This window comes from Leptonychotes weddellii, chromosome 15 (assembly GCF_054177405.1).
Source record: "Leptonychotes weddellii isolate Sample4059 chromosome 15, ASM5417740v2, whole genome shotgun sequence".
NCBI lineage: Eukaryota > Metazoa > Chordata > Mammalia > Carnivora > Phocidae > Leptonychotes > Leptonychotes weddellii.
In genome coordinates, this window is record NC_138383.1 from 43,549,821 (window position 1) to 43,577,208 (window position 27,388).

The 27,388-nt window shown below is 42.0% G+C and overlaps 1 protein-coding gene and 1 non-coding gene across 2 annotated transcripts in view; both read right to left on the reverse strand.

Annotated features, from left to right (window-relative positions):
- The window catches only part of LOC102729136 (uncharacterized), a 161,858-nt gene that overhangs the window by 14,609 nt on the left and 119,861 nt on the right, over positions 1–27,388 (reverse strand). The gene's annotated exons all lie outside the window — the stretch shown is intronic.
- On the reverse strand, positions 18,263–24,300 carry ZNF287 (zinc finger protein 287). The gene has a single exon (XM_081805670.1). The coding sequence runs from the start codon at positions 24,155–24,157 to the stop codon at positions 22,793–22,795; it is 1,365 nt and encodes a 454-aa protein (XP_081661796.1). The 5' UTR covers positions 24,158–24,300; the 3' UTR covers positions 18,263–22,792.

A 27,388-nucleotide genomic window follows, 5' to 3' on the forward strand; every position in this document is an offset into this window, starting at 1 on the left:
TGAGAAAAATGAAAGCAATTGCCGAGTTTCCTAAAGCCAACCAGTGGCAGAGTTGGGATTGCGACTCAGACACTTAGATCCCCAAATCCATGCTTTTGAGTCCTGTGCTATATTTGCTTTTCTCCAGAAGGGTGGTGGGCTCTCTTGCTCTGGTGGGTGAAGGCCCTGCCTTGGGTTGGGGAAAAGGAACTTCCTGAAGAAGAGACATCCTACTTGTAGGTGGTCACCAAGGTTAGCTGTTTGTGACAAGCTTTACCCCAGTCCTTCACAGGCTTGGATATTCTTGAGTAAGGCTGTAACATTCTTCTCAGTGTTCTGTATCCTAGGACAAGATGACCTAATAAACTCCTAATCGAGTTTGGTGATTACAAAATCACTCAAAAACAACTTGGTTGCTGTGCATTCCTCTGAAGTAATGACTTAATATGGGAGATCTTTTTAAATCTGGTTGAGACCGCTCTGATTTTCTCATCCAAGATCTCTTGGTGGTTCCAGGCATGAAAGAGAGAGTCGGTTCATAATCTAATAAGTCATTCAGAAATAATCTACCTGTGAGAGCCTTACCCACCTATCTCGTTAAAGATCTGGCAGCTCACTAAACCATCTGGTAAATGGTGGGTTATCAACTCACACCTAGATATACCACTGCATCCATAGAGGCGAAACTGCCCCTCCCTGCTCAGTAGCCACCAGACATGAAAACCCAGGGCAGAGAAGAACAGCAAGGGAGAAGACAGAGAGTTCATGCTTTGAGGTACCTTCTCTGCTCCAAACATAGAGCAGTGACACATAAAATATTGAAACAGAAAACCCCAAATACCTGGATAAACTCAAAGATAAGATGAATACATGAAGATGGAAAGGATCAAAAAGGAAAGAGATGAAACATTCCAAGAGCGGAAATATAAATCAGAGAGTGAAATGCAGCCCTGGGTTTGTTGTGTTCTGGTCAGAAGTCAGTGGGAGTGACTGGGATTTTGAATCCTGTGGGATGAAGAGAACTAAAAATGTTCCACACAAGGCTCACTGCTGGAAGTGAGGGGCAGAAAAGGTCATGAAAGGAAGCTGGGAAAAAATAAACAACTATGGCTGATGGCCACCTGGGGAGATGGCATTTCATAGGCTACAAGACGGGATGTAGGAATTTGGAGACAAGCTTCACAACCAAGTCACTGGTTGGCATATTACCTAATTTTGCATAACTCTTAAGACCACGATGTCATTGTAAGACTATGGCTTGGTCAGATGGAAGCAACTGCAACACCACTAGACGGGTGGAGACGTGAGCACAGAATAAGAGAGAAAAAAAATTGAAACAAAAACTTTCCAAGAAAATTAAAAAATGGAATGTGTATCCACTCCAAATTCACACTCTGGAACAGACTGATACAGACTTTGAAATAAGTGTATGTGGCATGCTCAGAGAGATACAAAAAAGAATAACTTCTGTTTTTAAAAAGAGCAAGAAATTATTTATTATTATTTTTTTTAAAGATTTTATTTATTTGAGAGAGCAAGAATGAGAGAGAGAGCACATGAGAGGGGGGAGGGTCAGAGGGAGAAGCAGACGCCCCGACGACCAGGGAGCCTGATGCGGGACTCTATTCCAGGACTCCAGGATCATGACCTGAGCCGAAGGCAGTCGCTTAACCAACTGAGTCACATGTTCCACTGACTGAGCCAGCCAGGTGCCCAAGAGCAAGAAATTATTTAAAAAGCAATCAGAGGGGCGCCTGGCTGGCTCAGTCAGTGGAACATGTGACTCTTGATCTTGGGGTTGTGAGTTCAAGCCCCACGTTGGGTATAGAGATTACTTAAAAATAAAATCTTTAAAAAAAGTCTTTTAAAAAAAGGAATCAGAAAGAAAGCTGGAACAGGTGATGGTAAAAAGAAACTGAAATCTTTAAATCTTAGAAAGAAAAATAGCCATTGAAATTTCAGAAATTACTCTAATATGGGGTAAACTTGACACCTGGCAGGCAAAGAGAGAAGAGTGGTGAGTTGAAAAAGAGAAAAAAAAATGGACAAGGAGATTGCTTGTATCTTTTGGGAAAAATCAACATGCTCACATTGTCTGGATTTTCACAATCCCTGTAGATGACTCCCTCTTCAGATCCCTGTTTATCCCTTGGTTGGGCCATCTCATGTTCAGGGTCAGCAGTCCTGTTCATTTCTTAGTGGGAGCTTCTCAGGGCTTAGGACCTTCTCAGGGTTTAAGACCACAGCCTTTCTACAGAACAATCTCCCTCAGATTCATGCCAATTTCCTGGAGAAGCCAAGGCTTACAGGAGACCTCAAGAAGTGCAAATATGCAATGATGAATGCACTTGGGAGATCTCTGACATCTTTGATCAGATTCATCTTTTTTTAATTTTAAGATTTATTTATTTATTTTAGAGAAAGTTCATGAGAGGGGGAGGGGTAAAAGGAGAGGGAGAAAGAGAATCTCAAGCAGACTCCATGCCCAGCTTGGAGCCTGACATGGGGCTCTATCTCACAACCCTGAGATCATGACCTGAGCTGAAACCAAGCGTCAGCCGCTTAACTGACTGAGCCACCCAGGCGCCCCGATCAGATTCATCTGTGTGGGTCTGAGCGCACTGCTTACCCTGCTATTTTTTTTTTTTTTTACATCTACACATTATCAAGCTTGGTTGGTTTTTCCTGAAACTTGCTGCTTCAACAATATATCTAGAGTAGCCTACGAAATTTCCGAAACTCATCTCAGTGAGAGAAAACCCTTCAAGTATATGTGTGCAAAAATAAGGTAACTTCCAGTTCCTTCCTGCTCTTGGGCTCTCCCCCTTGTACCAGGACACGTGGAAGGAGGAGCATTGTGCATATTCTAGATTCCTCCTGAGAGTCAGAGGCTGGAAGCAGATGAATGCATGAATGTATCATGTAATAGAACCTATATATGATACATATTGAAGGTGAGTGCTCAGAAATTATTTTTACTTATAGAAATGTCTGCTCAAAAAAGTCATAAGACCACTTCTCTAAACATTGGACTAATGTGGTGGCTATGCATTTGCTGGTTGTGTATGAATCATTGCATTCGGTTGGAAGATGCCCTCTTATCCTGGTCTTCTTTGGTTTCTCTTCCTCCAGCGCAACATGCAATGCAGACAGTGAAATCTGTTTCCGGGAGAAAGTGGAAGCTGCAGGGAGCTATAGGACAGTCATGAGCTACCCCTTCAGGCTGTTTGTTCCCCTGTGATGGGCATGTGCAAATCCTATTGTGAAAATACGTCTCTAAGATAGAATGACGCCTTTAGCTTTATGACGTCATAGAAGTTTAATTCTATTCACGTTTTTGCCTGCATTTCAGCCTCGCAAAAGGTTGAATCCAGATGACTAGGTTCTTTAAAAGCCCATGAGCCTGGGCGCCTGGGTGGCTCAGTTGGTTAAGCGACTGCCTTCGGCTCAGGTCATGATCCTGGAGTCCCGGGATCGAGTCCCACGCCGGGCTCCCTGCTCAGCAGGGAGTCTGCTTCTCTCTCTGACCCTCCCCCCTCTCATGCTCTCTATCTCATTCTCTCTCTCAAATAAATAAATAAAATCTTTAAAAAAAAAAAAAGATGGATAGGAATCCAATAACAAAAATGGTAGCACCATTTTACATGTGTTCAGTGGTTAGGGAACATGTAAATACTACAATAAATGGTTCTCTTTACCTTGCAAAAGTTTGCTTGTGGAAGTGGGTATCCAAAGGGTGCATGCAACTTTTGATCTTTTGTGAAGTGGTGGAAAGAGGGTTATCTGAACTTGAATGGACATTTGTCACATCAAGAATGATGGGCAGGCAATGTTCGAGATGTGTGCACGTGCCTTTGTGTATGTTGGGTGTGGTTTTCTGCATTCATTCATTTTTTTAATGGATGAAATCACATACAATCAAACTCAGTTTGTCCTATGTTCAAATTGTTTCCTCATATAGCAACTGCAATGGAACAAATCTGTGCTTTCAAAACAAGCATTATAGAAGAACTGACTGTATTTAAAATACTGAAATGTTATGCAAATCCAGAATTTCCCACTAATCCCTTCTTCCCCTTCTTCTTCTTAGTCTTCGTCTTCTTTTTAATTTTTTTTTTTTAATATTTTATTTCATATTTGACCGAGAGAGAGCACACAAGCAGCGGGAGAGGCAGAGAGAGAAAGGAGCCTGATGCGGGGCTCGATTCCAGGACCCTGGGATCATGACCTGAGCCGAAGGCAGACGCTTAACCGTCTGAGCCACCCAGGCGCCCAATTTTTTTTTTTTTTCTTTTTTCAAGGCTAGTCAAGTGAAGCAGCAAGAGTGAACAAGAAACTAAGAAATCTGTAACTGGCTTGTGACCGATTGATTGTAAATAAGTCTCTTATTTAACGTTTTCATTGAATGCACCCAAAAGGATGATTTCATGAACAATGTATATAATATAACCTAGGAGTTTCAGACACTGAATAATAAAAAAAGTGATTATAGAATTTTAATGGATAACAAAAAAAAAAAGAAGTTCTGAATGGTGATCTAGGAATTCTTTATAAACTTGCCCCATATTGGGCATAGAGATTTAAAAAAATCATGACTAGCTTGATGTTGGAGAACAAAGAGGAAATAGATAAGAATTTAGACTACCATATTTTGGGCCAAACACAACTTCAGAACTTACCATGAAATTAAAAGCTATTTCTTTTTCTTTTCTTTTTTTTTTTTAAAGATTTTATTTATTTATTTGACAGAGAGAGCACAAGCAAGGGGAGCAAGTAGAAGGCAGAGGGAGAGGGAGAAGTAGGCTCCCTGAGGAGCAAGGAGCCTGATGCAGGGCTCATTCCTAGAACCCTGGGATCATGCATGACCTGAGCCGAAGGCAGATGCTTAATGGGCTGAGCCACCCAGGTGCCCCAAGGCTATTTATTTCTTCAATGGAATAAAAAGTTTTAGTAATTAGATCTGGAAGATGATATAATGTTAGAAACATGGTGATAGGTTAATGTGTGTGTATACTTTTTTGCACTAAAAGTTATTTTTAAGTTTAAGGTCATTAAACAATATTATAATTTTAGTTTTAGCAAATACATTTCTGATTTTTTTTTTAAAAGATTTTATTTACTTATTTGACAGAGACACAGTGAGAGAGGGAACACAAGCGGGGGAGTGGGGGAGGGAGAAGCAGGCTTCCCGCCGAGCAGGGAGCTGGATGTGGGACTTGATCCCAGGATCCTGGGATCCTGACCTGAGCCGAAGGCAGACGCTTAACGACTGAGCCACCCAGGCGCCCTACATTTCTGATTTTATAGGAAGTTTGGATATTCACGATGGTGTATTACAAAATAGTCCCTTTCCCTCTGATTTATTTACCTTTACCTGGGAGCATAACTACAGAGGAGGAAAATCTTTGAGGATTTCTCACATTTGATACCATTTTATTTTATTTTATTTAAATATTTAATTTATTTTATTTTTTTTACATTTATTTATTTATTTGAGAGAGCGTGAGCTGGAGAAGGGGCAGAGAGAAAGAATCTCAAGCAGTCTCCCCACTGAGTGTGGAGCCCTACTCAGGGCTCAATCCCACAACCCTGAGATCATGACCTGAGAAGAAATCAAGAGTTGGACGCTTAACCGCTTAACTGACTGAGTCCCTAGGCACCCCTAAAGATTTAAGTAATCTCTACACCCGGGGCACCTGGGTGGCTCAGTCGGTTAAGCATCTGCCTTTGGCTCAGGTCATGATCTCAGGGTCCTGGGATCGAGCCCCATGTAGGGCTCCCTGCTCAGTGGGGAGCCTGCTTCTCCCTCTGCTGCTCCCCCTGCTTGTGCGCTCTCTCTGTCAAATAAATAAAATTTTTAAAGAAATAAAATTTTAAAAAAGTAATCTCTACACCTAACGTGGGGCTCAAAATCACAACCCTGAGATCAAGAGTTGCATGCTCCACTGACTAAGCCAGCCAGGTCCCCTCAATACCATTTTAAAAGTTCCTTCCACCATATATTATATGATGATAGCAATGGATATGAATTAATCTTCAGATATGTGGTGAGATATGAATCTTGGCTGAAGGCTTTTTTCTAAAAGATTTTTTTTTTTAAAGATTTAATTTATTTACTTGAGGGAGAGAGAGAGCACAAGTGGGGAGCAGAGGGAGAAGCAGGCTCCAGAGCCTGATGTGGGGCTTGATCCCAGGACCCTGAGATCATGAGCTGAAGGCAGACACTTAACCGACTGAGCCACCCAGGTGCCCCTAAAGATTTTTATTTATTTATTTGATGGAGAGAGAGCACAAGTGGGGGGAGTGGCAGCAGAGGGTGAGGGAGGAGCAGGCTCCTCACTGAGCAGAGAGCCTGGTGTGGGGCTTGATCCCAGGATCCCGGGATCACGACCTGAGTCAAAGGCAGACACATAACCAACTGAGCCACCCAGGCGCCCCAGTGGCTGAAGGCTTTTGCACATACTTCATGGGATTTCTCTCCAGTACAGAATTTCTGAGGTCAAAGTGGGCATAAATGATCATACCAGTGTTTGCGCATTAATTAATTGTTATTGATATAAAGTAGATCAGCCAACTAACATTTCAATACTTAGAGTAAAATCTCTGGAGCCTCATAGACCCTGAGATTTCTTTTCTTTTTAAGATTTTATTTACTTGAGAGAGAGCAGGAGAGAGCGTGAGCAGGGGGGAGGAGCAGAGGGAGAGGGAGAAGCAGGCTCCATGCTGAGCAGGGAGCCCAATGTGGGGCTTGATCCCAGGACCCTGGGATCATGACCTGAGCCAAAGGCAGACACTTAACGACTGAGCCACCCAGTCGCCGCTGTGATTCATTTTCTTTCTTTACCTGAGAAATTCCTCTGCCTTACCACAAGCAGAATTTCTGAAGTATTATTTTACCTCTCATCACCTTCGGTTTCCTATCAATTAACTAAAAGCAAAATCCTTGAAATCATATGAGTAGGTTAGAAAAGGAAAAGTAGGGGGAAAAATTCCTAAAAATAAATCCTCCTCCTCATTGGCTTGGAAGCATAAATATCTCTTGTGAATGGAAATGCGTAAACCAATTTTCTCCACAGCATTTAAAGTCTCTGGAGGGTTTCATGATCAGCAATAGAACAATTTTATTCCAAGATTAATTGTAGCTCATTTATTTGGTGAAATAATTGGCAGTAACATGAAAATCATATATGCTGGGTCTTTTCTTCAAAAGATCGTTTTTATTTGAATATTTGTTGAGTTGGCAGTTATAAGATGCCTGGTGTCTGTAAGTTAGAAACAGCCCAGTTGCTCAGGAAGGACAGCTTTTCCTGGCTTGAGCTTAGCAGAAATGTCTCTTTGGGGAGTCCTAAAGAAGACACTGATAAACAACACACAGAAAAATATTGTTTCGATAAAAACGACAGTCATTTCCTACGTCCGCTGCTTCTTGCCCGCCTGGATGCTTACTGAGGGCATGATGCCAAATGCAGTTCAGTGAAAGCGATCCCACAAGGGGTCAAAGCATGTAAGTGTCCGGTACACTGTCAAATATTAGCAAAAATCGGAGAAGTAGATGGAAGGCATATCCTTTTGGCGCTGCTCTCCAAATATTATTTCTGGAGACAAAAATCTATGATAAGAGTCCGGCAGCTGAGAAGCAAGATGGAGGCAGCTATAAACAGAGAGTGGGGTGTGTGGGTGAACCTCACGGCTGGTGTGGTCCTAGTTGTGGGTTTCGCTGTCGTTTTCCTGGAGGTGTTGAAGAAGGTGGCAGCTGGGAGTGAGGGGGAAAAAAAAAAAACTAAGATTTTTCTTACTATGAATTTCCGACTGTTTAGGACGATGTGTACTTTGGTCAAAAGATTCCCTCACAGTTTTGACGTTGGTAAGATCATTTTCTAGTGTGATTCTTTGATGGAATGTTACATTAGTTTCAGGTGTACAACATAGTGATTGGTCAACTCTACCCTATGCTCTGCTCACAAGCGTAGCGAACGTCAGTCACCGCCTGATGCTATTGCAATACCGTCGACTACATTCCCTACCCTGTCCCTTTCATCCCCGTGACTTATTCAGTGCATAACTGGAAGCCTGGACCTCCCACTCCCTTTCACCCATTTTGCCCACCCGCCTCTGGCAACCATCAGTTTGTTCTCTGCATTTATGGGTCTGTTTCTGCTTTTTTTTGTTTGTTCATTTGTTGATTCCACATATAAGTGAAATCCTATGGTATTCGTCTTTCTCTGTCAGTCTTATTTCACTTAGCATAATACCTTCTAGGGCCATCTAAGTTGTTGCAAATGGCAAGATTTCGTGCTTTTTCATGGTTGAGTAATATTCCAATACGTGCACCTGTGTACACACACGCACATATCACATCTTCATCCATTCCTCTAATTTTTTTTTTTAAAAGATTTTCTTCATTTATTTGACAGAGAGACCATGAGCAAGCACAAGTAGGGAGAGAGGGAGGGAGAAGAAGGCTCCCAGCGGAGCAGGGAGCCTGCCGTGGGGCTCAGTCCCAGGACCCCGGGATCATGACCTGAGCCGAAGGCAGACTGAGCCACCCAGGCGCCCCCGTTCCTCTACTTTTTAAAAAGATTTTATCCTTTATTTATTTGAGAGAGTGTGTGTGTTCAAGTGGGGGCAGGGTGGGGAAGGGGCAGAGGGAGAGAGAGAATCTCAAGCAGACTCCCTGCTAAGCGAGGAGCCCAATTTGGGGCTCGATCCCTGAGATCATGACCTGAGCTGAAATCAAGAATCAGACACTTAACCAACTGAGCCACCCAGGTGCCTCTACCCATTCCTCTATGGATGGACACCTGGGTTGCTTCCATATCTTGGTTATTGTAAATAATGCTACAATAAACATAGGGGTGCGTATATCTTTTTAGATTAGTGTTTTCATTTTCTTTCAGTAAATCCCCAGTAATGCAATTACTGGGTCATATGGTATTTCCATTTTTAATTTTTTGAGAAACTCCATACTGTTTCTACAGTGGCTGCACCCTCTCTGATCTGATCTTTAATAAGATGTCTACCTTGACAACTGTCCCACATTCAGGACATCTACAGGGTTGTCCTCCCATAATAGGACTCCTCTGATGGCAATAAGGGAAGAGCTATGATTAAGGCTTTTCACAGTTATTACATTTATAAGGGCTCTCTCTGGTGTGAGCACTCAAACACAGAATAAATTCAATGCTCTAAGGGAAGGTTGTCTCACATGTAATGCATTCATAAGGTTTTCCCCATTGTAAATTTCCTAGTGTTCAAATAGGATTTTGTAAACATGGAGAGACATCCTACATTCATGGTATTCAGAGTTTTCCCCTAGTTTGGTTTCTCTGGTGGAAATGAGATGATCTTTTAGACAATCCCCTGTATTTAGTACACAGCCTCTCTCCATATAAATTCTCTGTCAGTGTAAGGGGTGATCTAGGGTTGACGCATTCCCTCAATTCTTTTTTGTTTTTTAAGATTTTATTTATTTGAGAGAGAGCAGGGGGTGGGGCAGAGGGAGAAGGAGAGAGAGAATCTGAAGCAGACTCCCCGCTGAGCACAGAGCCCGACCCTGAGATCACAACCCGAGTCAAAATCAAGAGCTAGACACTTAACTAATTGAGCCACCCGGGAGCCCCCATTCCCACAATTCTTACGCTTGTTTTAGGATCATACATCCCACTATGAATTCTCTGATAATGCATGAGAGATGAGCTTTGGCTAAAAGCATTCCCTCATCCCTTATATTCAAAGGATCCTTGCTTGTTGGAATCCTGTGATGCAGAATAAGGTGTGTCTTTTGCTTGAAAGATTTCTGCATATTTTGCACTGACGAGATTTTTCTGCAGAGTAGATTTTCTTATGTTGAATAAAATATGAATACAAGTATTTTCCATATCCATTACAATCATAGGATTTGATAATTTGCTAGAACAGGTCACAGAAACTCAGGGAAATGTTTACTTATGTTTTCTGGTTTATTATGAAGAATACAACTCAGGAACAACCAAATGGAAGACATAGATGCAGGGGGCAAGGTATGGAGATGGGGCACAGAGCTTCCATGCCCTCTCTGGGCATGCACCCTCCCAGCACGTCAGTGTTGGGGATCTCTGAACCCCTGTTGTTTAGGGTTTTTATGGAGGCTTCACAGGATTGACTCAATCATCGGCCATTGGTGATTAAGTCAACTTCCAGTGCCTCTCTCCTCCCCAGAGGTCTGGGGGTGAAGCTGAAAATGCCAACCCTCTAATCACATGATTGGTTCTTCTGGAAACCAGCGTCCCCCTTCCTTAGGGGCTTTCCAAAAGTCACCTCATTAACAAAAACCCTGGGGTTATTATGAATAACAAAAGACCCTCTTTTCCCCTTTACAGCTCAGAAAATGCAAATATTATAACAAAGGATGCGCCCATGGCTCTTAACCCTTAGGAAATTACAAGGGTTTTAGGAGCTCTGTGAAGCCCAAGTATTTCTAATTTTCTCCCAATACCACAGACACCATTTGTACTTAACTTCGTCGTGTTGCCTCCAGCCAAGAGGCCAGCCTGAGCAATGACATTCCGGCTGACAGCAGGCCACTGTGGACCGGCCGGTCACCAGGGCACCGAGGGCAGGAGATGAATGGCCACCATAAGAAGTGTGAAGGTGCTCCATTCTGGGGCTGGGCCGTTCCAGGAAAAGTGCTATTCACAAACCTTGGAAATGAGGCTGAATTGAATTTCCAAATCAATAATCAAATTAACTGTATTCCTTATTCTCTTTTACAATGTGGCGGCAGACATCATCAGAACTGTCAGCTCTTCACGCACTCAGTGTCAGAGACCTGAACACAGCCACTCCTTCTGAGTGCTGCTGATTTTTATTTGCTTTGACTTTTTAAAGTTAGAGACGTTTTCCCAGAAGGTCCTATACTTGGTAAAAAAAAAAAAAAAAAATTTTTTTACAAACTTAAAGCTATGCTTTTTCTCTTAGGTGAGGAATGATTGGTTAAAAATGTTTCCACCCATGGGGCGCCTGGGTGGCTCAGTTGGTTAAGTGACTGCCTTCGGCTCAAGTCATGGTCCCGGAGTCCTGGGATTGAGTCCCGCATCGGGCTCCCTGCTCGGCAGGGAGTCTGCTTCTCCCTCTGACCCTCCTCCCTCTCATGCTCTCTGTCTCTCATTCTCTCTCTCTCAAATAAATAAATAAAATCTTTAAAAAAAAAAAAAAAGTTTCCACCCTGGGGCGCTTGGGTGGCTCAGTAGGTTGAGCATCGGACTCTTGGTTTTGGCTCAGGTCATGATCTCAGGGTCGTGAGATGGAGCCCCACATAGGGCTCCGAACTCTTAAAAAATGCAAGAGAGAACATAACTTTAAAAAATGTTGGGGGAGGAGCGCCTGGGTGGATTAGTTGGTTAAGGGTCAGACTCTTGGTTTCGGCTCAGGTCATGATCTCAGGGTCCTGAGTTTGAGCCTTGCATGGGGCTCTGTACTCAGTGGGCAGAGTCTGCTTGAGATTCTTTCCCTCTCCCTCTCCCTTCCCCTCTGCGCCTACCTCTGCTCACGCGCGCTCTCTCTCAAATAAATTAATAAATAAAATCTTTAAAAAAATGTTGGGGAGGGGCGCCTGGGTGGCTCAGTCGGTTAAGCGGCTGCCTTCGGCTCGGGTCATGATCCTGGGGTCCTGGGATCGAGCCCCACGTCCGGCTCCCTGCTCGGCGGAGAGCCTGCTTCTCCCTCTCCCTCTGCCTACTTGTGCTCTCTCTCTATCTGTCGAATAAATAAATAAAATCTAAAAAAAAAAAATGTTGGGGGATGAGGCATCTGGCTGGCTCAGTTGGTAGAGCATGTGACTCTTAGGGTCGTGAGTTCAAGCCCCACGTTGGGTGTAGAGATTACTTAAAGATTTTTTTTTTAAATGTTGGGGGAAGAAAAGGGTAGGTTTTCTCTCTCAGATTAGAACAGTGAAGGCTGGGGGAACTGAACAGGGGTGAGAAGTTGTGAGGTGGGGGGAAATACTGAATTCCTTATTTCACTGAAAGGAGCGTTAAAAGTTAACAATTTTGTACTTTTGATAATAGAGTAATTTATATGTGTTTCTTCAAAGCTTTTGTTTTTATAAAAGAAATACATATCTATGGAAGTAAAAATTCAAACAGTATACAAGGGTTTAAATGAAATGGCAAATTATGCAATTGTAGGAATAGTATAATCATATTCTTTAAATTGTCTATATTATTAGTGATTTTTTATCCCCTTATTTTACTAGCTCCTTAGAGACATATGTTTTGACACATTATGATTGAGAATTTGTTCTCTTTTCAGTTTTGAGTTTTTGCTTTATATATCTGGAGTTATGTTAACCTCATTTCAAATTCAAAATTTTTCTATCTTTCTGGTAAACTAACCCTTATATCATTATGAAATATTGCTCTTAATTTCTAGTAATACTTTCTGCCCTAAAATCTCTTTCGTCTGATATTAATACAGTAACATCAACTTTCTTTTTATTAGTGTTTGCATGGTATATCTTTTTCTATACTTTTATTTTCTACTTTTTGTGTCCGTATTTTTTATTTTATTTGGTTTATTTTTTATGAAGTAAGCTCTACGCCCAGCATGGGACTTGAACTAAAGATCCCTGAGATCAAGAGTCGCATGGTCTACCAACTGAGCCAGCCAGGCACCCCTATGTCCTTATTTTAAAGTGTATCTCTTGAAAACAGAATAATTTAGGGGTGCCTGGGTGACTCAGTCATTAAGCGTCTGCCTTCGGCTCAGGTCATGATCCCAGAGTCCTGGGATTGAGCCCCGCATCGGGCTCCCTGCTCCGCAGGAAGCCTGCTTCTCCCTCTCCCACTCCCCCTGCTTGTGTTCCCTCTCTCGTTGTCTCTCTCTGCTAAATAAATAAATAAAATCTTAAAAAAACAAACAGAATAATTAAAAAAAATTCCAGGGGCACCTGGGTGGCTCAGTCTTTAAGTGTCTGCCTTCAGCTCAGGTCATGGTCGCAGAGTCCTGGGATCGAGCCCTGCATCGGGCTCCCTGCTCCGTGGGAAGCCTGCTTCTCCCTCTCTGTCAAATAAATAAATAAAAAATCTTTAAAAAAAAATTAAAAAATAAACATAAAAAAAATTCCAGCCTGACAATCTTTGACTTTGACTTGAAGTATTTATTCCATTTATATATTGATGTAATTATAGATGTGTTTGGGTTTAAATCTACCTTCTTGCTATTTGTTTTCTACTTGTCTCACCAAATTTGTTTCTTTTTCTCTCCTTTCTTGCCCTCTTTTAGAAACAAACCAAATGTCTATCATTAAAGGACTAGTTGAATGCATCATAGTAACTCCAAACAATGGAGTATATGCAACTGTAGAAAGAAGAAAGAGAACTATCTTTGTGATCTCCAGGAGATATCTATTATCTATCTATCTATCTATCTATCTATCTATCTATCTATCTATCATCTGTCTACCTACCTACATACCTATCTATCTATCTCAGTTGGACACTTAACCGAATGAGCCACCCAGGGGCCCCAGGATATATTTTTATATGGGAGAGGTGGTGAGACATGTATATATAGTATGCTACAGTTTGTTGGAAAAAGGGTGGGGGGAATATGAATATATATGCACACATTTCCTTATATTAAAAAAATGGAAAAGTAAATTAAAACTTTTTAAATGGTTAGCCTTTTGGGTGGAGTTCACACTCCCTAGTACTCAGATTGTGGTCTCTAAATACCAGCTCCCACTAAAAGGAACCAGGGATCCTTGAACAAATGGTTAAATCCAGGTCTGGGACAGGAAGTGTGCAAGATGAACCTGGTACACCTTACCATTTAAGGAAACAAAGAAGTATCAAAGATAACCAGTTATGTTAAAGGGCTCAGGAACCAACCTATAAAGACTTTATAGGAACAACCTATAAAGGTCAAAGGTGGGACAATTTGAACATCAATAACCATACTCACTGTAATAAATTTGAAACACATTAAACAGTTTAAATGCATGAACTCAGTGATACTTAGCAAACAAACAACTAAATAATCAAAAACCTCACTGGTCACCTTTGGAGTATCCTAGGGAATGAACCATTCCCCAGGGTAGCCCAATAGTTGTTGGTCAGTTTCTTTTTATAGGAATAATCTAATTTATAAATGAAGGAATTACAGATTATAGAATATTACTATTTTGCAACTCCTATTGAATTAATAGATCTAGGTAATGATGATCAATAGGTTGCTTACATCACAAAAAGAAAAATCCAGACATTATGTGCCTTCTGATAGAAGAACACAAACCCCCTATGAAGTATTTTTGCCAAAAAATTGAACTTGAATGGGATCAAGCCTCTTGTGTTATCATTTTATAGGAAATACATGAAAGCAGAAGAATATTAAAATATCTCCCCAGTTAACGAGCAAAATCGGGATTGCAGGAAACTTCACAGGACAAAAGATCCAGTTTCTCCAAAAAATATATTGAAAGAAAGAAAAGAGAAATGTCAGGGGGATTTAGAGATTTTGAAAAAGAGACTTAAGTGACATATCAATTAACTTCAAAGTGTAGAACTTGTTTGGATCCAGACTCAAACTGTGAAAAATACAAAGAAATTTACATCAGGCGGGAAAATCTCAACAATTCAATTGATTTTTGATAATATTTGGACTTATTTATTTATAGTAGGCTCTAGGACCAAGGTGGAGCTTGGACTCAGGGCCAGGAGATCAAGAGTCGTATTCCCTACCACTGAGTCAGCCAGGCGTCCCAGGACTTACTTTTTTTTAAAGGCAATACAGATAACGTCACTGTGTTTAGAAAGAGTCATCTTTAGAAATGTAAACTGAAGTGTTCATAGATAAAATAATATGATGCTGAGATGTGCTTGCACATAACGGGGGGGCGGCGTGTGTCGGGGAGGGGGGAGTGTGGCGGGCTATAGATGGGAAAAGAGACAGGATGGCAGTGGAAGCTGGTGGACAAGCACGAGGGTACAGGTGGAGACCCCTGAGAAGGCAGAAGAATTCTTGGACGGAGATGATGGTAGCTGCTATAATGGCAGCCAACGCAGATGCTTGAAGAAACCGCGTCAACAAGTCCCTCAGTGCTTGAAAGCTGAGCTTCCTAAAGCAGCTCACTTGGAGGCGGCCTGGCGTGCACCTAGAGCGGCTTGCGGACCCCTTCCCAACAACACTCAGCTCCCGACCTCCGCTCCCGCCGCCGCTTCTCCTCCTCTCCAGGGGAGGGCGCTCAGGTGCGCTCAGACACGCACGAGCGGAGCCACTATGACGCGGAGGTGCGCGTGCGCCGCGGAGGCAGCGGACCACAATTCCCAGGAACGCTGGCGTGCCTGGCCCCGCCCAGTGCCCCCGAGTCCCTTTCCAGCGGGGCCGCGGGTTCGTGCTTGGGCCTTCTCGGGGCCGCCGAGCTGTTTGGGCTGCGGGCTCCCGAATCTTAGCTCAGGGCGGGGCAGCTCTTGCACCGAAGGCCGTTTTGAACGAGCTTTAGGTCCGAGCCCCTCCCGCAGGAGGGGAGCTCGGCCCTTTGGCCATCACTTCCCACTCAGCCAGACGGGGGGCCGTCCCGGGGGCGGGCGAGGGGGACCACCCCGCCACACGGGTGGACTTGCAGCCCCTTGAGGCGGGAGGACGTTGGACGCCGATGAGGAGTACGGAGTTTCAAAGAGGACTCCTGTCCGAGAAGCTACCCTCCCTGCGGTCTTGTTTGAGTGAGCGAGCGAAGTTAGAGGAAAGGGATGCCCGTAGGAACAAAGCGCTAGCTTGAACCCACGTTCCCTTAAACAAGACTGGAAAACGGGCACGCGGACACTGGCGACTCCAGAAAGGGAAGAGCTCCTCCTGGACCCGCTTAGGTAAACCTGTCAGCCCACGTTGCCCACCGGCGGGCTGTCCACGGATTTCGGACGGCGGGGACAGGCGCACAGGCGCGGCGTGGTCGGCAGAGGGCAGCAGTGCTCGCGCAGCGTTCCCCGCAGCATCGACCTCTTGCTTCCTCAGAACTAGGGTCCTGCCCTTAACCCGGACCTCTGGCGTTGTGCCTCCGTTTCCCCTTCGGAGCTCTCCCTAACTGACCTTTACTTCCGGGCACGCTCACGCCTCCCACACACGCAGTGAGCGTTGCTCCTTTGGTTATCTTGCCTGGTGTTCGGCTTAGCCAGTAGTCCTAAACCCCCACCCCATAGGAGTGTAGATGCATAGTTGGCTAGCTTGTTCTAGAAAGAGTCGGTAAAGATGTTAGGCTTCGAAGTCTCTCTGTTTCACAGCTTTGCGGTTGTAGCAGGAAAGCAGCCAAAGAGGATACTTAAGTGAATATGGTTGTGTTCCAATAAAACTTTATTGACACTGAAATTTGAATTTCATGTGTCAGGAAATATTCTAATTTCCCCCAACCATTTAAATGTATTCTTCTCCAGTGTAAAATATGAATGAATATAGTGTCCCAGGTGAAGTTTTTAATCAGTGGACAGCGGAGCGTGAGGATTACTTTTCAACCTCTGGGTATAGATCAGATTTGGAATGACCTGAACTTTTTTCTTCAGGGAAAGATCTACTCTGTAAGCTTGGAAGAGGCAAATTCATTTGGGTTTCTGTCTTCTCTACATAGAAGCCGTAAAGGTCCCCAAATTCGTGGTGGGAGAGTTCCAGTCTTCTACACCGGAAAGGACAGTACTGGGAGGCGCTCGGCCAAGGACTCCGAGCATCCCCGCATATTCCTGCTGGCTATGCGGGGAATGCAAGGCCTCGTTGTGCACCTGGGCCATTTCTCAGCCTCGTGCTGACGGCAAGCGAACGTGCAAGGTGGTGGCGGCAGTGAGACAGCGCATGTTTGCTTACAATTCACCATAAAAGTAGCCATTCCCCCAGGCTCAGTGTTGCTTTCCTCTAAGGCAGCCCACTGTGGGTGCTGGAATTCATCTAGGCCCGCCTGGGGTCACCCTCGTGCAACTTGGGGTGGGGGTGCGAGTCCAGAGTAATTGGCTCAGATGTGAAGTCTGGCTGCTTTTGCCGTGAGTAATAAAGTTCTTTGTCTACGACCCAGGAGTCTCAGGTCTTCTCCTATAGGAGAACTATAGGCTAGCTTATTATCTTGTAAGGTAAAATCCCAGACCTTTACAGTTCTGGACATGTAAAAACATTTTTTTTCTGAGAACAGAATCTGGATTATTGTGTAAAACTTCCTGCAGAGTTGCACTAATCAAACATTTATTTACTATGTGCCAAGTGCTGTGCTTGGTAGAGGAGATCCAGAATTGAGTATCATATAGTCTCTCCCTTGTTAGGAGCATATTCTTTAGTAGGAAACATGGCCATTCTTCTGAAGGTCTTTTTTTTTTTTTAACTTTTATTTTTTAAAGTAACCTCTTCCCCCAACGTGGGGTTCAAACTCACAACTCAGATCAAGAGCTGCACGCTCTACCGAGCCACCCACATGCCCCTATCCATGGTCCTTCTGGATGCCTCTCTCCATCCCTGTCCAAATCATTAGCGAGTCCTCGAGACTCTACCTTCAAAATACATCGTGTTGGGTCACTTCTCACCGGCTCGGCTGCCACAAACAGTATTTCTCCGACTCTGCAATAGTTTCCTGCTTCTGCCCTTGTTGCACTTTAGGACCTGAGAGTTACCTGGGGAATTGAAGAGATACCGTCTCCATCCCAAATGAAAGAAATCCATATCCCTTGAGGTGGGGCCCCGGCACTGGAAAAGCTCCCAGGTCATTCCAGTTGGCAGCTAAAGGGAGAGCTGCTGTTGACAATGAGAAGATATTGTAGGGTCTCAAGCAAATGGCGACACACTCGAACGTTCTACTTCATGGGTAGCGCCGTATGTGGTGGCCTTGAATGTTCACGTGACTTCAAGTGTGGAAAGGGGCGAAATCAGCGGCAGGGTGAACACTTAGCTGGTTATGAAATAGTCTATGAAATAAGGCTGTGGCAGTGGGGATCTAGACGAGATGGAACTTTTCTAGAATACATAGAAAGTAAAACCAATAGGACTATAGCTACAGATGAAGAACAGAGTGGCTTCCAGCCTCCCTGCCACAGTTCCCATGAATTAAAAAAAGATTTTGGGGGGTCAGATTTCTGTTTTAGATTAAACCCCTGAAGGTACTTTTGAGATAGGTGATAACACTGACTATATGGTTCTGAAACCTGGGAAACATCTGGGCGGGAGACCACAACTGAAGTGGGGGTAGAGAGGAGCGCATTCTTTGTTGGGCTATTCTCATTTCAAGATTTGAATTTAAGAAGCTATATAGGAAGGGAGACAAAACAAACTTTCAATGCTCTAATCTCATCAAAATATGTAATTTTATAAAGTCGTAAGTACATACTGTTTGTGCTCTGAATTTCCATTAGCGTTAATTTTACAGAAAGAATTCCACTAAGTGTTGGAACCATGGGTTCCAAACCCTTATTCTGTCGCTGTAGGACTATAGGACCGCAGGCAAGACACATCAGCCTCATGGGCATCACCTTCCCCATCCATACAGAGGGTTGGGGACTCAGTGTTGCTTGCAAGCTCACACACATATTTATACATATCACTAGAGTGCACATGCTTGCCATTTTTAATGGCTATAGTGTTCTAAGGGCCTAATAATTGTAGTGAAATAGAGAGCCATGAACAGAATAACAGAAATAGAGGACTAAGTACATTTACAGGCACATGCAATTGAATTGATACCAGAAGCTATAGTTGAAGAACAAAACCTAACACTCTTCAAGTTCTGAAGGCTAAATAAAAGTTTAGCAAGAAAAGCTAGCACTTAGATTTGCATGAAACAGATCCTCAGGATTCAAATTTAGGTCTTATCAGAAACCTGCTTTAAAGAATGTGATAGGAAAGATGGGAGCTTATAAATATGTAAATTGCCCGGACATGTAATAGTTAAAACATTCTAGGTATCCTATATTAAGTTGCTGTCTTAACTGCTCCCGAATTAACCCACCTGCCAAATTACCTGACAAGCTCCCTTAAATCTGCTGTCCTTGGCACAAGACCTCGTGTGGTTACACTTGCTTTCTAGTATACCTAACACTTCCGCCCTCTCCACAAGGCTTCGTTGTTTGCTCCCCAGTTTGTAATTACATCTCCTACAGAATTGTGTAACTGATGAAATGAGTGCAAAGAGTTGCCTTTATGGGAACTTAGTTGGTTGGAAAGACTCAAAGGCTACTCACCAATACCACCCCAGCAGCAACAAGCATGCTTTGTGCCCAGATCTTAGTTTCTAAATAGTTGCCTATTTAGCCAAAGATTCCTGGAGAAATGGCTCATTCCATACCTGGGGCACTGGACCTGAGATAGGTCAGAAGGAAACAAGGTCCTGAAAGACCAGAGAAGAAGGAATGTCAAAGACACATGAGCTACTCGAAGGGTTCCAACTGGCCAAGTTTGGGACAATCTGAGCTACAGAAACAATGGCCCTAACTGATTTTTAATACATGGAATCACTTGTCATCACTGCCAACCCCTCACTCTGAAAACTCTTAAGGAAAAGAATTTAAGTATGACCTTGACTCTAGTGCATTCCCAGTTGATGACAGAAGGCTCTGCTTTACAGAAGTATGCATCAGTAAATGTAGAAAATTGCCATTTTGCAAATCTTAATGAAACAACTGATTCAGGGAGTGATCATCACTGGATACTAAAACTATCAGGTGGAAACAGGCTATCCATATCTTCACGTTGGGAAGATATGGTTACCATGTCAACTGAGTGATCAGGTTTCACATCACTGATAGTCAACCAAATGTTAGTAAGACTTTTGATGTGATGCAAGACGAAATACATCTGTGAAACATGTTGAACCTGAAGCCAATCAAGGCTTTGGCCCTAAATGCTAGTTTATAGAAACCACAGGGGACACAGGAACAAGATAAACCATATATAAACCATCAGTTAAATCCTGAATGTGAGACATTCTACAGCTGACCTGCTATATTTAAAAAAAAAAAAAAAAAAGGTCCTGGAAAAGTCAAGAGGTGAGAGACATTTTGATAGATGAAAGATTTAACAAGTAAACACAATGTGTGCAACTTGACAGCATCAACAGGGAAAATTTAAACATGGACAAAGCATTAGGTATTTGAAAATTACTATTCTTTTTTGAGGTATGTAATGGTTTGCGGTTATGTGAAAATCTGTCCTTATTTTTATGAGATTCATGCTGAAATATTTAGGGGTGAAATGTCATGTCTAACTTTCCAATTGTTCAGTAAAAGATGTTAAATTTTTAAAGCTAAGTGGTAGATATACAGTTCGTTTTATTAACTTTTCTGTATATTTCAACACCTTTGTAATAAAAAAGTTGTGGAAAATAAGATTGCTAAAAAAACTTGGATTACATGTGGATCAGACAACTGTAAAAGTGGGAGAAATACACAAAGACTTATGATTCTCTACTATTCCGTTATTTTATAAGGGCATCAGTTGCCTCAGTGTATCAACGGAAGACTTTATAAATGCATTATTTACATAAAACTCACACAGGCAGGAAATACAAACTAAAGCAAAGCAAGGCGCTATGGACTGTGATACTCCACACATTCATGCCAGGAGGGAAAAATAAAAGTGTTGTGTAAGGTATGAAGTAGAATTATAAATAAAAATTGCATCTTAAATACAACGGTTATTTTCTAACATGGTAACTATGGCGTAAGCGTTAACTTGACTATGCAACCTGAAGACAATCTACGCTCTGTGGAGGAGGATTCCATGACATCAGGGTTACCTGATGTGAGGACAAGGGAAAAGCAGTAACTTCTTGAAGAAAACACTCAAGAAAGCCTTGAAGATGCTACCAGCCCTGGTCTTTCCTTTGGCACCTGTTTGAGTCAACAGTAACATCCAAACGAAACTGCATGGTCAATATATGCTTAACTTGATATTTATGGCACCAGAATTTGTATCGATTTTTCTTTATCCAGCTCAAGGAAATGTCCTGTGCAAAGGTGTCCTGTAATTTCTTTAGGAATATTACCCACTGTTAAGATGTGGGATTCGGAATTCGGATTCTTTAATTTTAAGAAGTTCCTATTACCCAATAAATAACCGCTATTTTGCTTAGTATTTCTTTGCACACATGCACAAAAAAGAATTTTAAATTCAACCAACTTCACTCCTGTTAATTCTACCTTATTACTCAACTCTAACTTACCTACTTATTCATTAATTCAACAAACATATATTGACCACTTTCCATAGGCAAGGCACTGAAGAAACGAATCAAGAGCAGGATAAAATCTCAGCTCTCAAATACGGTCTTATATTCTGATAGCGGAATGCTGTGGATATTAAACAGTATTTTTACCTATTTCTATTTGCATTTCTGCCAGTTTTCCTTTTATGTTTAGGACCCCACAAACTTAGTTATCATCGTTTAATGATTATTGCATCAATGACAGTTTCTGCATCAATGCTTTTTCCAATGTTTTCCGACATTTTAAGAATAATCCCCATTTTTACTTCTATGTATGAGAAAGTACCAATTCCAATTATTCCTTTAAAATCAGTCCCTTCATTTTTAGTCCCTTCTTAACAACAGGCTGAATTTGGTCTTATTTAATTAGCCACTCTTACTTTCTTAGGTAAACCAAGTCTAACAACAGTTCATGTTGTAAGTTACCTGTGTATTCTTTCTTCACTGCTAAGTCTTCACCCTTGATTTTTTTCCCTGACCCACTTTCTGTAGTGAACTTTATTTTCCATTACTGATCTTTTCCTCACACTTTGTAAATAGCTGCTTTCACCACTTCTTTGTCTTGGGATATGGGGTCACATCTGGCAACCCAGTTTAGTAGGCTTCTTAACGCTCATTCCGTGACATGTCCTTTGTCATCTTTCGCTACTTTAGAAAGCTTTTCGTTGCTTAAGTTAGCTGTGGTTTTCAGCACGGTAAGAAGCCTTGAAAGGATCCAATTAGGAAGTCTGGGCCCTGAGCACAGCAGGCACTCAAGAAACGTGTCTCAACAGAAATGGGCTTCCTATGATAAAACAGCCACAGGGGAACTTTAAGTTACGAATTTAGGAGTCAGGTGAAAAAATGGGTATTTTACTCTTATTTTTTCCTTCAGGAGGACAGATGTCAAAACCTAGTTAAACTAAGGCTAATACGTTTTAAAGATGAATTTAAGGTGTTTAGTTTTTGCCTTTTTAACTCAATTAGTACAAATGTCTAAGGGTTATATATACATCAGTTTATCCTAACAGGTCATCTTTCCTTAAGCTCTCTTCCTTGAATATTTCAATATTTAAAGGAAAATGTAATTACCAACAGCTGTCCCATAAAAATTAGGATACTTTCCACTACATACATATTTTGCAAACCTACTGGCTCCACACGGCAGTTATGGCATAACGGGAAAACGGAAGGGAACCCTTCACATATTTAAGGCTTCAAAGCTGGGAAGAAATAAAGGCCTGAAAGCAGCTTTTTTCAATTATCCCAAGATTACTCACTAGTGTGAAATCCCTACTTGATGGAAGCTTTCCAAGTTACATTCATAAGGTCTCATTAAGAAGGACTTGAAATACACTAAGATTGAGGAGTTACAGATTTTTGAGTACTCTTACTTTTACAGGGTTTCTTTCTGGAATGAATTAAACTGATATCAAATAAAGGTTAAGAAGTGAATAAAGTTTTCTTTTTAAATTTCACATTAAATTGAAATAGCTTATATCCACATTACTAATTCTGATATTTCTGCTGAGTGATACCTAACATATATTGCACTTCTTTTGGGTTTCTTTTGTTTTAACAGAGTACAAAATAAAATCTGAATGAACTGTAAAACCTAACTGAAGTCTCCTGTATCCATTAATTATGATGTTTGGCACCTGTATGAACACGCTGATGCTGAATGAGGTTTGTACTCTGGGTGAAGGTTTTACCACATGTACGGCATGCATAGGGCTTCTCTCCTGTGTGAATTCTCTGGTGTTGAATAAGGCATGTTCTCTGGCTAAAATCTTTATCACATTCATTACATTTATAGGGTCTTTCTCCAGTATGAGTTCTCTGATGCTGATTAAGTGATGAGGAGTAAATAAAAGCTTTCCCACATTCATTACATTTATACGGCTTCTCTCCGGTATGAATCCTTTGATGTTGAGTAAGATTGGCACCCTGTCTATATGCTTTCCCACATATATTGCATTTGAAGGGTTTTTCTCCATTATGAATCCTTTGATGCTGAGTAAGGTGTACACTCTGGCTGAATGCTTTCCCACACACACTGCATTTGTATGGTTTCTCCCCCGTATGAGTTCTATGATGTTGAGTAAGGTTTGCGCTCTGGCTGAAGGCTTTTCCACATATTTTACATATATAGGATTTCTCTCCAGTGTGAGTAGTCTGATGTTGAATAAGAGTCGAGGAATGAGCAAAGGCTTTTCCACATTCGTTACATTTATAACACTTCTCTCCAGAATGAATTCTCTGATGGCGAATAAGGTAAGTACTCTGACTAAACACTTTCCAACACTCATTGCATTTATATGGTTTCTTTCCAGTATGTATTTTTTGATGTTGAAGAAGGTGTGTACTCTGACTGAAAGTCTTCCCACATTCGTTGCATATGTAAGGTTTTTCACCAGTATGAACTCTCTGATGATTAATCAGCGATGAACTGTGGCTGAAGGTTTTACCACATTCCAAGCATTTATACGGTTTTTCTCCAGTATGTGTCCTTTGATGTATAGTAAGGTGTGCACGCTGACTGAAGTCTTTTCCACAGTCATCACACTTATAGGGCTTCTCTCCAGTATGAATTCTCTGATGTATAGTAAGGTGCGCACGCTGGCTGAAGGCTTTACCACACTGGTGGCATTCATACGGTTTTTCTCCAGTGTGCATTCTCTGATGTGCAATAAGGGATGAGATATGCCTGAACTCTTTCCCACATTCTTCACATTCATGAGATTTTTCTTTGGCATGGGTACTTTGGTGTTTCACGAAGGATGGGTTTTTCCTAAACTTTTTCCCACACACGTTACATTTATAAGGCTTCTCTCCAGGATATATCTTTCTATGTACAATACCATATGAGACATGATTGAAGGTGGCCCTGCCTTCATCGTACATAGTTTTATTATCTGATTGGGTACCAAACTGAATAATTAGGTTTGAATGCTTTTCAAAATTATTTCTATATATATCATATTTACTAAGACACTCTTCCATAGGGTCTTCTTCTTTTGAGAGGACTGACTTCAAAGTGAAATTTCTTCCATTCGTGGGAATCTTCCTGTAGGTATCTGTTGCTTGCCTCTCTAATCTCTCATCGTAGTCATATGGTTCTTCCAATTTGACGGTCTGAGTTCCAGTCTTTATGAGTTTAGAAGTACTTGTAACTGGAGTACACTCTTGGGCTTCTGTTTTCCATTCTGGGATAAAAAGAATATAGAATATAAAAAGTTTTCCTCTATTTGGAGAAAGGAAACTGCCAAAACAGAAGGAAAATACTGAACATGAATAAAATGCCTAAAAAGACTATGGCTCTGACAACCTCATAACGTGGTACTTAAAGCTTGGGAAAAGAAAATATAGGGGCAGAAAACCAGAAGACCAAACTGCTGAAAAAGGAGAGGCTCCTCACTACTCAACATGGGCGCTGATTAATAAAATAGGTCAGGTGACTAGACTAAGCGATGTGAAAACACCAGATAAGACCCTGGGATCATGTGGGATGACTTCATAGGATAATTTGTATAAAGCAGACACTCTCATTGACTCCTTCCAACCTACTCTGTACAATCCACATAATATTCCAAATGCAATTTCAAGGAGTGCTCTCCATGCTTAAATACTCTAGTAAATCTCTCATAGTAAGAGTTCTCAAAGTACAGTCCCCAGACAGGTGACCTGGGAATGTGTTAAGTTATTGGTCCCCATACAGACAAGCTGAATCAGGAACTCTGGGGGCTACTGAACCAGAAAAGACCCCAAATAGCCAAAGGAATGTTGAAAAAGAAAACCAAAGCTGGCGGCATCACAATTCCGGACTTCAAGCTCTATTACAAAGCTGTAGTCACCAAGACAGTATGGTTCTGGCACAAAAAACAGACACATAGGTCAATGGAACAGAACAGAGAACCCAGAAATGGACCTTCAACTCTATGGTCAACTAATCTTTAACAAAGCAGAAAAAAATATCCAAAGGGAAAAAAGACAGTCTCTTCAACAAGTGGTATTGGGAAAACTGGACAGCCACATGTAGAAGAACGAAACTGGACCATTTTCTTATACCATACACAAAGTCAAAATGGATGAAAGACCTAAATATGAGACAAGAATCCCTCAAAATCCTAGAGGAGAACACAGACAGCAATCTCTGTGACCTTGGCTGCAGCAACTTCTTGCTAGACATGTCTCCAAAGGCAAGGGAAACGAAAGCGAAAATGAACTATTGGGACTTCATCAAGATAAAAAGCTTTTGCACAGCAAAGGAAACAGTCGACAAAATCAAAAGACAACCTACAGGGTGCCTGGGTGGCTCAGTTGGTTAAGCAACTGCCTTCGGCTCAGGTCATGATCCTGGAGTCCCGGGATCGAGTCCCACATCGGGCTCCCTGCTCAGCAGGGTGTTTGCTTCTCCCTCTGACCCTCCCCCCTCTCATGTGCTCTCTCTCCCTCTCTCATTCTCGCTCTCAAATAAATAAAATAAAAATCTTTAAAAAAAAAAAAAGACAACCTACAGAATGGGAGAAGATATTAGCAAATGACATATCAGATAAAAGGCTAGTCTTTAAGATTATTAAAGAACGTATCAAACTCAACACCCAAAAAAACCAAATAATCCAGTCAAGAAATGGGTAGAAGACATGAACAGACATTTCTGCAAAGAAGACATTTAATGCCCGACAGACACATGAAAAAATGCTCAACATCAGTCGGCATCAGGGAAATACAAATCAAAATCACAAAGAGATACCACCTCACACCAGTCAGAATGGCTAAAATTAACAAGTCAGGAAACAACAAATGTTGGCGAGGATGCGGAGAAAGGGAAACCCTCCTACACTGTTGGTGGGAATGCAAGCTGGTGCAGCCACTCTGGAAAACAGTACTGAGGGACCTCAAATGACTCAGTAATTACACTACTGGGTATTTACCCAAAGGATACAGATGTAGTGATCCAAAAGGGCACCTGCATCCCAATGTTTATAGCAGCTATGTCCACAACAGCCAAACTATGATGGAAAGAGCCCAGATGTCCATCGACAGATGAATGGATGAAGAAGATGTGATCTATATATACAATGGAGTATTACTCAGTCATTAAAAAAAAAAATCTTACCACTTGCAATGATGTGCATGGAACTAGAGGATATTATGCTAAGCAAAATAAGTCAATCAGGGAAAGACAATTATATGATTTCACTCATATGTGGAATTTAAGAAACAAAACAGGATCACAGGGGAAGGGAGGGAAAAATAAAATAAGACGAAATCAGGGAGACAAACCATAAGAGACTCTCAGCTATAGGAAACAAACTGAGGGTTGCTGGAGGGGAGGTTGGTGGGCGGATGGGGTAGCTGGGTGATGGCCATTAAGGAGGGCACATGATGTAATGAACACTGGGGGTTATATGCAACTGATGGATCACTGAACTCTACCTCTGAAACTTGTAATACACTATAGATATGTTAATTAATTGAATTTAAATAAAACAAAACAAAGTAAAATAAAACAAAACAAAATAAAGAAGAAACTTTGGGGGCTCCTGGGTGGCTCAGTCAGTCAAGTGTCGACTTTGTTTTGTTTTTGTTTTTTTTTAAAGATTTTATTTATTCGACATAGAGAGAGACAGCGAGAGAGGGAACACAGCAAGGGGAGTCGGGGAGGGAGAAGCAGGCTTCCCACTGAGCAGGGAGCCTGATGCGGGGCTCGATCCCAGGACCCTGGGATCATGACCTGAGCCGAAGACAGACGCTTAACAACTGAGCCACCCAGGTGCTCCCAAGTGTCTGACTTTGTCTCAGGTCATGATCCCAGGGTGCTGCGATTAAGCCCTACGTCCGGTTCCCTGCTCAGCGGGGAGTCTGCTTCTCCCTCTCCCTCTGCCCCCCTCCAACCCCTGCTCATGCTTGTGCTCTCTCAAATAAATAAAAAAAAAATATATATATACACATATGAAAGGAAACTTTGGAGATAGGGCTGAGCAATTTGTTTTACAAAGCCCTTCAGGTGGTTGATGTTCACTAAAGTTTGAGTACCAATGGCTTAAAGGAGAAAAGTTAAAGAAGTTCAAAATACCTCCACTTGACATATTCAGTCCCCAAATAATCCAGTCTTTCCTATTCTACTATCTTTTTTTTTTTTTAAGATTTTATTTATTTATTTGAGAGAGAGAATGAGAGACAGAGAGCACAAGAGGGAAGAGGGTCAGAGGGAGGAGCAGACCCCCCGCC